This window comes from Anarrhichthys ocellatus, unplaced genomic scaffold (assembly GCF_004355925.1).
Source record: "Anarrhichthys ocellatus isolate YVR2014 unplaced genomic scaffold, GSC_Weel_1.0 scaffold31, whole genome shotgun sequence".
NCBI classification, from domain to species: domain Eukaryota; kingdom Metazoa; phylum Chordata; class Actinopteri; order Perciformes; family Anarhichadidae; genus Anarrhichthys; species Anarrhichthys ocellatus.
In genome coordinates this window covers 850,721-864,188 of record NW_022280061.1, presented here as the reverse complement: position 1 = coordinate 864,188, position 13,468 = coordinate 850,721, and the positions used below count along the sequence as shown (strand labels likewise).

The 13,468-nt window shown below is 39.0% G+C and overlaps 1 protein-coding gene across 2 annotated transcripts in view; it reads right to left on the bottom strand.

The window, feature by feature from the left end:
* The window catches only part of LOC116392941 (zeta-sarcoglycan), a 272,383-nt gene that overhangs the window by 80,512 nt on the left and 178,403 nt on the right, over positions 1-13,468 (bottom strand). For both annotated transcript variants that reach the window (XM_031864787.1, XM_031864788.1), the window contains exon 3: positions 7,234-7,335. In XM_031864787.1, the coding sequence (XP_031720647.1) occupies positions 7,234-7,335 (102 nt within the window). The remainder of the gene's footprint in view (positions 1-7,233; positions 7,336-13,468) is intronic.

The following is a 13,468-nucleotide window of genomic DNA, read 5'->3' as shown; positions in this document are numbered from 1 at the left end:
AAAAACATGCCACTCTTTCCTCGACGCGACCACAAACTAAAGAAAACACCATAAAAAAACCGGCCGGCATCACACAGCCCAGGTGATGTGCAATTAAGATCAAGCGTGCTTGACAATTGGACAGTGAGGCATCTTTTTGTTCATCACAAACAACAGGCATGAATAAAAAGTCACCCAAACACAATTACCCGCTATTATTCTTGAGAGAAAGTGGCAAGCACAAGCCGCCCAGGGTAGCGCGCTAGTAAAGCACAAACAAAACCACACTGTACCAGTTTCTTGCGACAGCGCAACAGTTCCGCAGCGATAGCCCTGGAATTATAGCCCATACCAAGGTCTGCATCCGTTCAGTTACATTTACTCCAGATTGTTTACAATGCTGCAAAGTCAAAATCAATAGGGCCTGCCAACACAGGAACAGCCTAATGTTCCATTAGAACTCTCTGCTATTCAATTACAGCTCCAGAGTTGGAGAAGTTTCACCGAGCTCAGGTCCCCAGAGGAGAAGCACAGCGAAAGTATGAGGCAGACAGAGGGAGTAATAAATCTAAAAGTGACAAACAGAAAAAATAAAGTTATGGCATCCTCCCACCTTCAACCCCTCCCCCCAAGTATTTTTCAGTCTTCCTTGAAGCTGCAGTTCAGAATATGGATGAGAGGAGTTCTTCAATGATTGTTGCTTTTAACTTTTCTTTCATTACGTCTCCTATATTCATTATTGCTTTATAATCTCACTCTCGTTTCCAGTTTAAATTGTTCTTTTGCTGAGCTTCGCCACCTAACTCATGTCGTATTTGATACATGACCTCCCTCCCTTTCCATGTATACATTTACTCTATCTCCACTGTGTGTGCCGGAATATTATTTTTTTTTTCTCCCCAGGAAGTGAAGCTCTTATCCAGGTAGTCTGTTGCCCATAACGAAGCCTGTCTCCGGGAGCTCAGTATCACTATAGGGGTGAACAACATGGAAAGCAGGCGTTAGAGAGAGAGAAAGAAATGCAATTAGCAGGGGGTAGAGGAAGAAAAGGTGGGATAAAAGGGAAAAGAGACACATTAAAAGAAAAGTCAAATCAAAAAGATAGAGCGAGACAGCACGAGAGAAGAATAAATGAAGTTTTCTTTGCACCTCCTGTGGTGGTGATAGGTCGTCATGGGGTCCCTATGGGGACAGTTAAGGCCTATGTGGCAATAGTCAGTGTTTGTGTGTGCGTGTGTGTGTGCGTGTGTGTGTGTGTCACTAAAGACAGGCCTTTGTGGGAATAGAGCAGTGAGGGCAAGACACAGAGGGAACACTGCATCCATAGTGTGCTTTTTAAAATACACCAACACAGCTTGAAATCCCCTACAAAAGGACCTAGAAGAAGAAGAAAAAAAAGTCCAAGCTTTCTGAAAATCATGCACAGGAACCATAGCGAGCTCTCTATTTTACTAGTTGGCCGTTAATTACCCTCCTGTGGTACTGTCAGCGTCACCAATCTGCACAGCTCATTTGCTTATTCTTATGTAATAATTGAAAGTTTATGTTTCCTTGCTGCCAAAGGACAATGTCCTCCCAAAAAAACTGGCAGCATCAGTTGTTCTGGTAAGTGCCCCTAAACGTTACGTGATTTAGGGTTGTCAAAACTGGCCAAAAAGTACGTTTGAATATTAGTTTCTGAAAAATACACACACACACTATTACAATGACGCTACTATCGTGCGGTGTTTAGCAAACATGATGAAAAAATAATACTATTATGTATGTAGTATGTTTATTTTTTTATTTTTTGCTTGTACGTAGGTGCACCAAGATGGTATGGTGATTGAGCCAGTTATGCTGTGGTTGTTAAACACACTATTATAGATTTTATTGTTACTACACTGCTGTGTTTGCTGCGTTTCTCTCAGCATGGGAGGCTATTTGTCTGTCATCCATGCCCAATAAAGAACAAGATAAATAACGTTTATTTTGATTGTGAGCCGCAAGCACACACACACACACACACACACACACACACACACACACACACACACACACACACACACACACACAGGTAAGAAGCATTAAACAATCCGAGCAACAATTCTCAGAACTTGCTTCAAAAATACATTCAAACACAAGGTTTGTTCTGCCACAATTACAGCCAATGTCGACGTATTCGACTTCGCACAATGTCTATTTACCTGCGAGGCAGGTAAAACTAAACAAAACAAAACATGAGCATAATTAAACCATTTGCCCCTTCCAGCAGATATGGAAATTAAGGCCAGCTTGTTAAAATTGCAAAACATACGGACTCAAAGAAAAAATGGCAAAATCCGCAGCACACGTTGGGGTGTTAAACCTTACTTTATTCCACCAGTTATGTTTCTCATCTCTCTTGTTTTCCTTTGTTTCTCTTTGCGCTCTCCTTATCATGTATTCTGACCTTTTCTCCCACCTCTTTAGGTCTGTTTGCCTCACTCTAACCCCTTTACTTCATTCAGACCTACTTCTTTCTTTTCCCTTCCGCTCCACAGTTATCTTTCTCTCTCCTGCACCCTGTCTTTACCCAGCCAATTTCATTTCTCAGTGTGTCATTTTTGTTGTTGTTGGTGTGTGGTTTATGTGCAGAGTTCTGTATTTAGCTCTCTGGGGGTCACAATAATCCATTTACCTTTCCCACAATGCACTGATGGGGCATGGCCCGGATTATGCAAAATTTGAATGTGTGTGTATGCAATGTTTTTTGAGTAAGACATACGGTGTGTGAGAGGGATGCCATCTTCATCTTCTCCGTTCTCCTACATTCCTTTATATCCTAAAGTTTGTTTTCTCAAAATGATAAGTTATGAGATTTTTGTTGCCTATATTTTTGTGATTTTTTTAAGTGCATTATACGCTTGCCATCGGGGACACCAAACCATAACCCCTCCCAGATCAGGTCTGTGACAAGGGTCCTGGTCAGATAGGGAAAGGTAAACCTGTGATAAAATGGTGGCGCACGCAGACGTGGCACCGGGCAGCTCCCTTAAACTTTGCAACATTTTTGTTTTAACTTGTCATCTTTGAGTTTATGACTGGTCGTCAAAATGGAAGTGGGAAGCATGGGGATTGGATAAAGTGCAGCAGACCTTGAGACGATCACTGTCCACAGCATTTTACGACTGGTGGTTACATCAACGATGCTTAATGCTCAAACATGGTAAAAGTTGATGGGTTGCAGTTGAAAAGGCTACAACTGCATTCCATTGTACAACCCTGTGTTGCAGAATGACACTAACGTATCCCTGAATCATTAAATGTTATTACAATAGCAACAAAATATACTTGATGCCGATTAGCTGGCAGAAGTTGAAATCCGAGATACCTTAAAAAAAAAAGGTTCTGGCTAACTTTCCTAAATGAGTTAATTAACCACATCAGTGATTACACAGATGGTTAAAACAAACTCATCACATCAGCCAAATTGAGTTAAAAAAAATGAATAAATCAATGGAGAATTTGGAGAGCTTCCTTTAGTAGGGGACCATGGTAATGAATGACGAGTAATGAATTCAGGGGTACAGATTACCAGCAAGAGAGACGTTAGAGGCTGCATAACATAGATGTTAGGTAGTCCCTATTGAGGCTGTCTCATCCACTGCGTGGGAGACGGTCCCGGAGGGTCCCATAGAAAAGCTCTGGGAAGCGGCTGCTGCGTGTGTCTCTTTAACGGAGGGTGGATTAACCAGACACACATTTACAAAGTAAACCAGTAATTCATCATCTTTTATGTCTTCTCTTGTAAAACTGAAAAAGACACTTCCTGTGAGGCATAAATCTCAACGTTGCGTTATTTGTCGCAGCAACTTTCCCAGTGCGTCTTCTTCGTCTTCTTAATTGGTTCTTTACGGCCCCCTGAGGTGACTTTAAGTTGTATTTTGTTACGTTTTTTGTTTACTATTACACTTATCTCAACCTCTTTCTTGAAAAATGTATGTCGAAACAAATTAAATCTCAGACTTAGTGTTTCATGCATAAAGCATTCAAATCCTTCTCCTCCTCTTCCCCCCTTCCGTGTTCGGCCTCACTTTGACTTATAAGTGAGGAGCAAAATGCTGCAAATGTCAGTGCTAAAGCCTCCAATGTCCCAATGTCTCTTATCTCTTCTCTCCATTCATTCCAGTATTGTCTCTCATCGCTTCCTGCTTTTGAATGTTTCTCTTCCTCTTGCACTTTTCTGTGTGTATCACTATTTCCCACTTCACCATCACTCTTCCTGCTGAAGCACTCTTATCTCCTCCAGTTAGCCAGACCCAAGAGATCCTCCGTGGGCTGGTGAGTGTGTTTGTGTCTCTTTTTTCAGCGTTGTCTTGGCTAATTACATGTTATCATCTCAATGGGTTCTTAGTGTGTGTGTGTGTCCATGGAACTAGGTCTCTGGTTTAGCTGTAAGTCTACAACCATCACAGTACAGGACAGTTCGCCATAGTCAGCTGTTTTTGTTTATTTCATGTATCTGTTTAGGTTCTGTTTTTTGTCTCGCCATCTCTCTACAGTATGTCTCCTCACAGAACAAGCGGTAGACTGTTGTGTCTTCAAGGAGTTTGGTGGATACCTCTGATTCAGCATGCTCCCACCCCTCAATTCAACCACGCTTCAGTAAAAGCCGTGTACATAAAAATAAGAGCATGTCTGCTGTTTAGGAAATGCGAGGGCAACCTGCTGTTTGGCTTCATGTAAGAAGATACGCGCCGCCTCATGCACACACTCAAATATGCATTGGCTTCCACACAGGCACAAAACATCAATATCAGCTCAGACATCAAAATACCAATAGATACTTACAGTAGACAGGCGCATGCAAGCCTCACACAGGCACAGTCACACAGACTTGTAAACACAATGGCTGACAATCACACACTTGTTGAATACACACAGTACATACTGTACAATATACATAGAAATATAAGCAGGCTGTTATCACACAGCGTTAAAGGAAACAAAACCACAACGTGTAAACAAATGCACAGAGTAGTTTCTCATCCTTTTGCAAAACTTTCCATTTATTTATTTTTCGGTAACACTTTATAATAACTACACACTATGAAGCATTAGTTACACTTAATTCATAATTTATAAAGCATTGTTCCTACATTAATAATTCATTAGTATGCAGTTCATAACAACAGTTATACATGTTGTATTCTTGATTAATAAGCTTGTCTATTATGTGTTTCATTATTGTGTTTTCATACTTTATAAATGATGGATTCCCCATTTGTAAATGAAGTATTATATATTTTTCAAACCAATTATTAAGGAGGTGTAGATGATTAATAAGATAATTTATAAACCATTTGTAAATGATGAATAACTTATTTAAATGTACATTATTCATGCATTTATATATATAATGGTTAGGAACTATGTTAATATATGCTTTATAAACGCATATTAATAATGCAATTCATCATTAATTCATGATTTATTAAGGTAGTTACTACTCGTTAGTAAAGTGTTTTATGTGACCTCATCTAAAGTGAGGTAACATAGAGAGTTAAAATATATATAAGCATATATGAATAATGTGTTGTGTGGTCAAGTATTACTGTAACTACAATTTAGATATACACAGAGGTTTATCTTCACATATTTAAAAAGTCATGATATTTAATTCATGGTTTATCTAACATTTATGCTCACTTCTATCTTGTATTAAATAGGTTTTAGCTATTTTATTATCTCCAACAGGAGAAGATGAGATTGGTCGTGTGTGTGTGTGTGTGTGTGCATGAGTAAATGTGTGTATCTATGTGTCTGTCCATGGCTAACTTTGCATACTGCTGCACCAAACTGTAAATAGTTTTGTGCTCATTCAGGCCTCATGCTCAAGGACGTCTCGTGGCTGCAGTGACACTCTTTCTGAGACCTATTATTGCCTGTTTGATACTGCCATTGAGTGACTGCAGACTTCTCACTCACTACTCTTAACTGCACCCCTGCGAGTGAAACATAGTGGGGGAAACATTTAGCTCACTTTTATGTTTTGCACGCTATGTGTGGCTACCAGCTAACAGCTAACGGTCCTACCAGCGGGCTACACAAACAGCTGAGAACATTGCCGCTGCTGTGGCCTGGGGAGTTTAGTATTCATTTTGTCAAATATGTATGAAGTGTCTCAGTCGACGACTTCGAGACTAATGGAGAACTATAAAATAATGGCAGTGTAAGACGTGCGGGAGCTTCAATTCTCGAGGCTTTCAAGACTGAACCAAAAGAGTTGTGAGGCTGTTGACAGAATTTGACTCGTACATCATCAATGTGAGGCAAAAAGCATAAAACCATAAAGTGGGGGTAAATATTAATGTAGCAACAGCTGAAGTAGTGACCATTGATTTATGCTGCACTTGAAAACAGGAAGAGCTGCAAGATTTTTGAGTTTTTTGGCAGGGAACTTGCATAAATCCAGTTGTTTGAAAGAGGTGTTTTGACAGCAATATATAATAGATATTAGAGAGGGAATAATAACCCGTTTAACTTCCTAACACTAGCTCATAGCAGCTTATAATACATCATAAAAACTACATCAAATAACCACGACAGATGACAAAAATGAAATAATATGACAACACTCAGAATGACTTCTGGACGGTCCAAAGACGGTGGAAAAAGAAAATTAGTATGCATGGAGCCTTGCTGTCAATTATAGTTCTTCAGAATCGGCAAACATTGGAATCGGCAGATCACAATCAGCCAAGAAAATTGCAATCGGATCAGCATCTTTCATAAATGTCCCGTCTATCAATCGTCCTATATCTTTCTGTCCTACTCCATCACACCATTAATCTCTTGCTGTACAATTGAAATTCCACTCCCCCGCTCTATACACACACACACACACACACAGGCAATGTGTTTGTGACAGTGTGACACTATTACAGTCAATCCCCCGTCTGCTTACCATTCATACATATGAACACACACACACACACACACACACACACACACAGACACACTCAAGCACTCAGACACAGTGTCAAATGATTGTCCTATATAGAGTGACATAGTGTCCATGTCGCCTCAGCTGACAGGATCAATGATGATTCTGTGTGTGATGGATGAAGATATGGAAGACTGCTGGATCATATGCAGCATCATAATGTGTCACATACATGACAAATAGATCTTGCCTGCTGGGGGACATTTGATTTCTGCTCATTATAAGGGTTGGAAGGGGCGCATAAACACACACACGTACACACACTAACACATGTACACACTTCTTACCCTGCGAGACTGGATCTCTTTGACATATAGAGGCAATAAGAATTCGGACACGCCCTCCAATCGGACACCTTCCTTGGTCACCCGCAGATTCCCCATTCCATCCTAAAAATACGGAGATACATACAGAGAGAGACAGACACAAAAATATTCATGAAATAAATCACAAGTTGAGCACAAACAATGAAAATGTATTTTTACCCACATATAGTTTCCTCATCTCCACAGAGCCAGAGAATTCACTGATTTGCTTTGCTCATCTACACTCTGATGAGTTTTCTATTAGTCATGTTTATAAATGATATAAACATCCATTACTTAAACTGTATCATTATTTTATACATAGTATACTTAATCAGTTATTCATACGAGTCCCCCTGCGGTTGGAGGTTGAACAGACTTGGAATCAGTTACAGGAAAGGTTACGGTTTAACTGCCATCAGGTTTCAAACAGACTCAGATACATTTTCAGAGTATAACAATGTATCTGACTCTATATCCATAAAATGATCCAATCACATGTTATTTTGGACAATTAGCTAATAAAATGGCTTAAAATTGACTGTATGGTTATATCATGGGTCAGAGGTGCGTGTTTGATTTCCAAAGTATGTTTTTGGGGTCTAATTCTCTCATTTCACTCTCATTGTCATCTGACAATGTACAGGTGCAGGCCGGCAGTCCTTTATAGCTCGGTTTATCACCACAGCTCCTCATGATTTAACACCAACTTTAGGAGTAGTGCTACCTTAAATTGAAGCCCGTTAAAATGACAGAACCAGAATGAAAACACAAAGTATTTACCCATCAAAAGTGGCTTAACTTAAGAACATTTTATTTGGGAACAATTTAACTGCTGTCCATTTCAATCGTGTCTTACATTTACGGAGGTACAAAAGTGATGGCGTCCCTCGTGTTTAATCTGCTTCATCTTGCAAATTTGCCATAACAAAATAACATCATGAATGTCAGTATTTAAGACATCTACACTATTTAGTGTCTTAGGTTTAGACAATTTAAAGACATGTTCAGAGCTTTTAAGGATCTCCAGATAATCAGCAGTGCTTATTAAAATGAGTCATTGATGAGCAGTGTAATATTGATGAGATGTGGGAATATCATGTATTCATCCACAGTAAGATCCTGTTTTACATAGAACATTTGTAACATTCTGTTAGGGATACATTTTTAATGCAAGCATTTGATTATTAATATCTACATCAACGAGCAACACACAATAACCATTAATTAATAAAATATATTAAAGAGAAAGGATGGGCAACAGACAATGATAAGTTACACTTGATGTACATGTTGCGCTAACTTTGGCAGCATTCAGCTACAACATATCGCAGGAGTCTTAGCCATGAGCACACTGTCAAAGGCTCATGAGGGACTTAGTTTTAAAATGCTAAAAAAAAAAACCTGTTGATTTATTTTTGTCATAACGACATGGTGCTGAAAGTTTAGCTTACAATGCAGACAGAAAACCCCAAGAACACATTCCAGCTTGTCACAAAAACAGATGAAAAGAAGCACCTGCTGAGAAAACCCATTGAGTTATAGAAGAGAGCGCAACAGAGGTTAGGTAGCGGACGGGGGATGATTTGGCTCACAGTGGGAAGCCTTCTCAAACAAAAGTCAATGCATTAAAATCACAAATTACACAATTTCAAATAAAAATCCTCATACAAAGCTTAAATTTGTTTAACTTGATTTTTGACTTTAATTTGTACACATTTGCCTTTGTTGTTTAGACCTTTCGGTTTCCCTTTCACACCAAATTATTAATTAATTATTAACTAATAATGACCTTTATTTCCCTATTCATCAACCCTAGAAGTAACCAACATGAAAAGTAAGGACTTAAATTGGTTTCTTCCCTAACTTTCTCCCAGCCTCGTTGGATCATGAAACGGTCAATAATTAAACACTGCTTTTAGTAGGCCTATAGGCCCTTTTACAATTTCCCCAAAACAAAACAAAAGAAAAAAATCAGTATCAGACACATTTGTGTTGCGTGCTTTACATCCCGGTTCCATTTCTGATCAGCTGACCGGCACGCTGTGATAAAAATGGCTTTGTCCCGGTTGGCGATCAGCTGTGTCACATTTTACAGATTCCACATGAGTGAATGCTCGAGAGATTGTTGGATCAGACTTACATGGAAAGATTAAATTCCTTTCAAACAGCCATGCAGGGTATCAGGATGGTAGTAAGGGCTTTTACAGAGCAAAGAGGCAGCTACTGTACCATGTCAAATCTGTGCTTAGGAGAGTGACGGTGGAGGCAGCGTAGCAAATGCAACAGCTGCTCTGATCACGTGCTCGCTCACAGTTCGGGGAGGCTTATGGGTATTGTAGTAGGTTGCGTGGAATCATACAGTGTCTTTTGATGAATGAAGAAGTTGAAATTTGCAAAGACACTGATATCATAGCCTTGTTTCCATATGGATTGAACTAATTCAGCCTTCCATTGGAGTAACTTTCACACAAAATGTGTTGCTCCATGACAACAAGTTAGTCTTGCTTCCCTGGTACCCAGCTCGCTTTCCGTGTACACAAATGTTCATGAAACTGTCCGTGGAGATATAAATTCTGTTCAGAGTGCTGCAGCAGATTATCATTAATTGTTAGGCGTGACAAACCAACGAAGCCTTTCAAATTAGAAATGTACTCAAGGCATGAGTGAGAGAGAGAGAGAGAGAGGAGAGAGAGGGAGAGAGGAGATACATCGGGAGGATAAGACAATGAGGAGAGAAGAGGAGAAGATGGAAGATGGGGACAGGTCAGCTGGGGACATGCAGAACTTAAAGAGGAGAAAATCACAACTCTCACACCATCAATGATGCAGATAAATTGGCCTCCTGAACGAGGTAAACACCGTACTAAAAATATGCCCATGCACTTTCCTTCTGCTGCTGCTGATATTGCATTGCACTTACAGTTATGTTGGGTACGCTTTTGTATTTGTTAACTATTATGATAAAACGTGTAATGTGTGAATATGGATCGTGAGATTCAGTTCACATCTCATTTTATACGAGTCTTATCAAGATATACAGTGATGTTGTTTGCGATTTGACTTGTATCTTGATTGGGGGTTGCATCTGGCGACTTCAGTATAAAGATGTACTTTGGATTGTTTTTTGGCTGTATGCAGGACTTTACAACTTGATTTTGCATGAATCCCACATTGAACAACTAAATGTTAGTCATTCATGTTTAGCAAACGACGATACCATAAACTACACTTGCTGAACGTAAAGCAAGGGGATGTTTTTAAGCCAGAGTTGAAGACATTGACAATTGCAAACCTAAAACTCAAATTGAAAACAACAATCCTTTGTGGAAATCTGTGTGAAATCAAAACCGAAGTTTGAGTTGTAATCTGTTCAGGGTAATGGTTTGATTAACATTGATCCCTTTCATTGCAAATCTGTAATTAAACAAACCTCATCACATCAGAGGTGGGCGACCTTTTAACAAAACCAATCCTAACCCCATATATTGGTCTCCATGTAATCCACTCACACACAAACGTCCAAGTGGCAGCAGAGCACAGCGATAAGAGTGTGTCAGATCGATAAGTTAAACCAGCCAGAGGTTTTCAGTGTTGTTGTTAGATCTATAGTCATTATGCCGAATATACAGTCGAGCGTTGGGCTCATTCGATAAGCAATAACACACCAGGCCTGGGGAATGACAAACTCACTCACAACCTGGAATATATATATATATACACACACACACACACACACACACATAGACGGAGAAAGGCATACATACAGAATTAGTTTGAACAAATTCCCAATACCTACATTCCCTGCAATGCCTCTATATTCCCCCCCTCTCTCAGTCACACTCTCAATTCCAAAAACATGAAGACGATGATGTTAAAATTAATCAGCAGGTTTTCATTCCACATCGCTGCTCGACTGTCCAACACAGAAGCCACATTCTGATTGAACACGACAGCTTCGTCTGTTTTTTCACACACGGCTTGTCTTTTTGTTTCATTTTCAATCCAGTATGCATCACTGGCATGAATGGTACTCGGGAACAATATTGCCAAAGCCTAGAACACAATGGGAATTCATCAACAAACAGAAGAAAATGGGAAAATCTCTCCATTCATTGTTTGGCTCTCTCCTTGAAATTGTTTGTCGAGGCTTTTCTTTGTTCTTCTCTTTCTCCATCCCTCTCGTCATCTGCTTCCCTTTCTCTCTCACATTGTTAAATGCGTTTTGGAAAAACAGATCAGAGGCTGTAATAAGCGTTTCAGCAGAGCTGTGTTCTTCTTGAATTAAAAGCCCACTCAGGTAATCGTGTTGAAAGGTATTTATAACTGAGCAAGAATAGGCAATAGACGTTTAGATTATTCATATTCATTGTGGGTGGGTGAAAGAAATGGCTTAACCATAGCAAATACTGCTTGTAAGTTATATATATATATATATATATATATATATATATATATATATATATATATATATTTACTTCTGATTTGCAGGTTTTTTAATAAAATTGTTCATTTTTTCATTTCTTCTGTCTCTGCTCCTTGAGATCTAACAAACATTGATTTCCGTCCTTGCATCCCAGACTTACTCTCTATATCAAGGCTTTTCCCATTTAAATGTCAGCAGATGTTTTATCTCACTAAGATCACTGTAGACTATTTTAGCTTCCTTGTAAACTAGTGCAGCCTTGAGTGCTTGTGGTGGGTCCACACATGTGCATGTATCAGGCTACTGGGTGTATTGTATGTCTCACCTCATATTGTTGTCTTTTGGAAACAATGTCTCATGCTATCTCTGTGGATATATAAATACATATATATATATATATATATCCACAATACTATATATAGTACATTGTACTGAATGGCTATTGTATTTGAACATTTCTACATTAATACTGTCAACCATCAAATGTCAAAAAGGAAAAGGCCCTGAATCAGAAGACATAATCATCCTCTATATAAAGTCAAAGATTCACTGACAATTACAGTTATTACATAACAAGCTTCATCACTATTTCAACATGCGTTTCAGTAAATCTAGGTCCTTGTTGGAGATGTTTAGATCGTTTTTTTTAGCTTTCAACAGCACAACCATCAGTCATGATACTCTATCCACTATTTATTCTTGTCTTTCCTTTAGAAATGTTCACTTCCACTGAGGTAGAAAAAAACACTCACACTGCCTGGCCGGTCTTAACAATCTTGAGCCTTACTAATAAAATTAGCAGGTGATGTTATTGCACCTCCACTGACATATCGTTTTTAATATTTCCTCAGCGTCAATAGGCAGCCCTCTTATCGAGGGTTTTGTCCCGCCATTGCTTAAAGCTGGTGACTCTGCATTGTTGAATCATAATAGGTCCATTTCCAAACTGTCATCGCTGTCGAACAATCTGAAACCCTTTGTGAGCAGCGAAAAGCCTTTTTATTCACAATTGGTATCTAATTTAATTTATTTATTACATTTACTGCTGATATTTCTTATCAGCCATAGTGTGTACACACTGACAGCATCCCCAGTTCCCTGACACTATCTATTGGTGTGCCAAAGGGATTAGTCGTAGGACATTTATTCTTCTGCATTCTTTCTTTTTATATTTAAAAACTACAATAGTATTGTACGTGACCGCTCTCTGCTCTCTTTTCCTTTTAGACTACAGTTAAGTTGTAATTTAAGAAACACGCCTCTGCTAAATCTGGTTGGGCTCAGTTGTGATATAAAGTATTACTTTACTAATATACAATATATTGTATATGTTGCTTTGTCTGCCAAAACACTTTGTGAACTCTGCTTTTAAAAGTGCAATATAAATAAAGCTATTATTATTATTATAATGAAATGAAGGGGCAAAATGAAATACAACTAGAAGGCCAGAAACACACATCATTGCTCTCTTTGCCATTCTTGTTTGGCTCCATTGGCATAGGATACATTATTTTAGTAATTAAGCAAAATCAATAATCAACATAAAAGCTGGCAAATTAGTCAGTTTGGCAAAAATCACGAATCAGAGAAACAATGTTTTGCTTTGTCTGTATGTCTCCTTCTCTTTCTCTGCCAATTGAAATGGGCTTCATTGATACAAAATCAAGCGTTTGCCAGAGAAAAATCAACAACTCCCAGCACAATGATAATGACACACACAAACACACACACACACACCCACACCCACACACACACACACACACACACACACACACACACACACACACACAC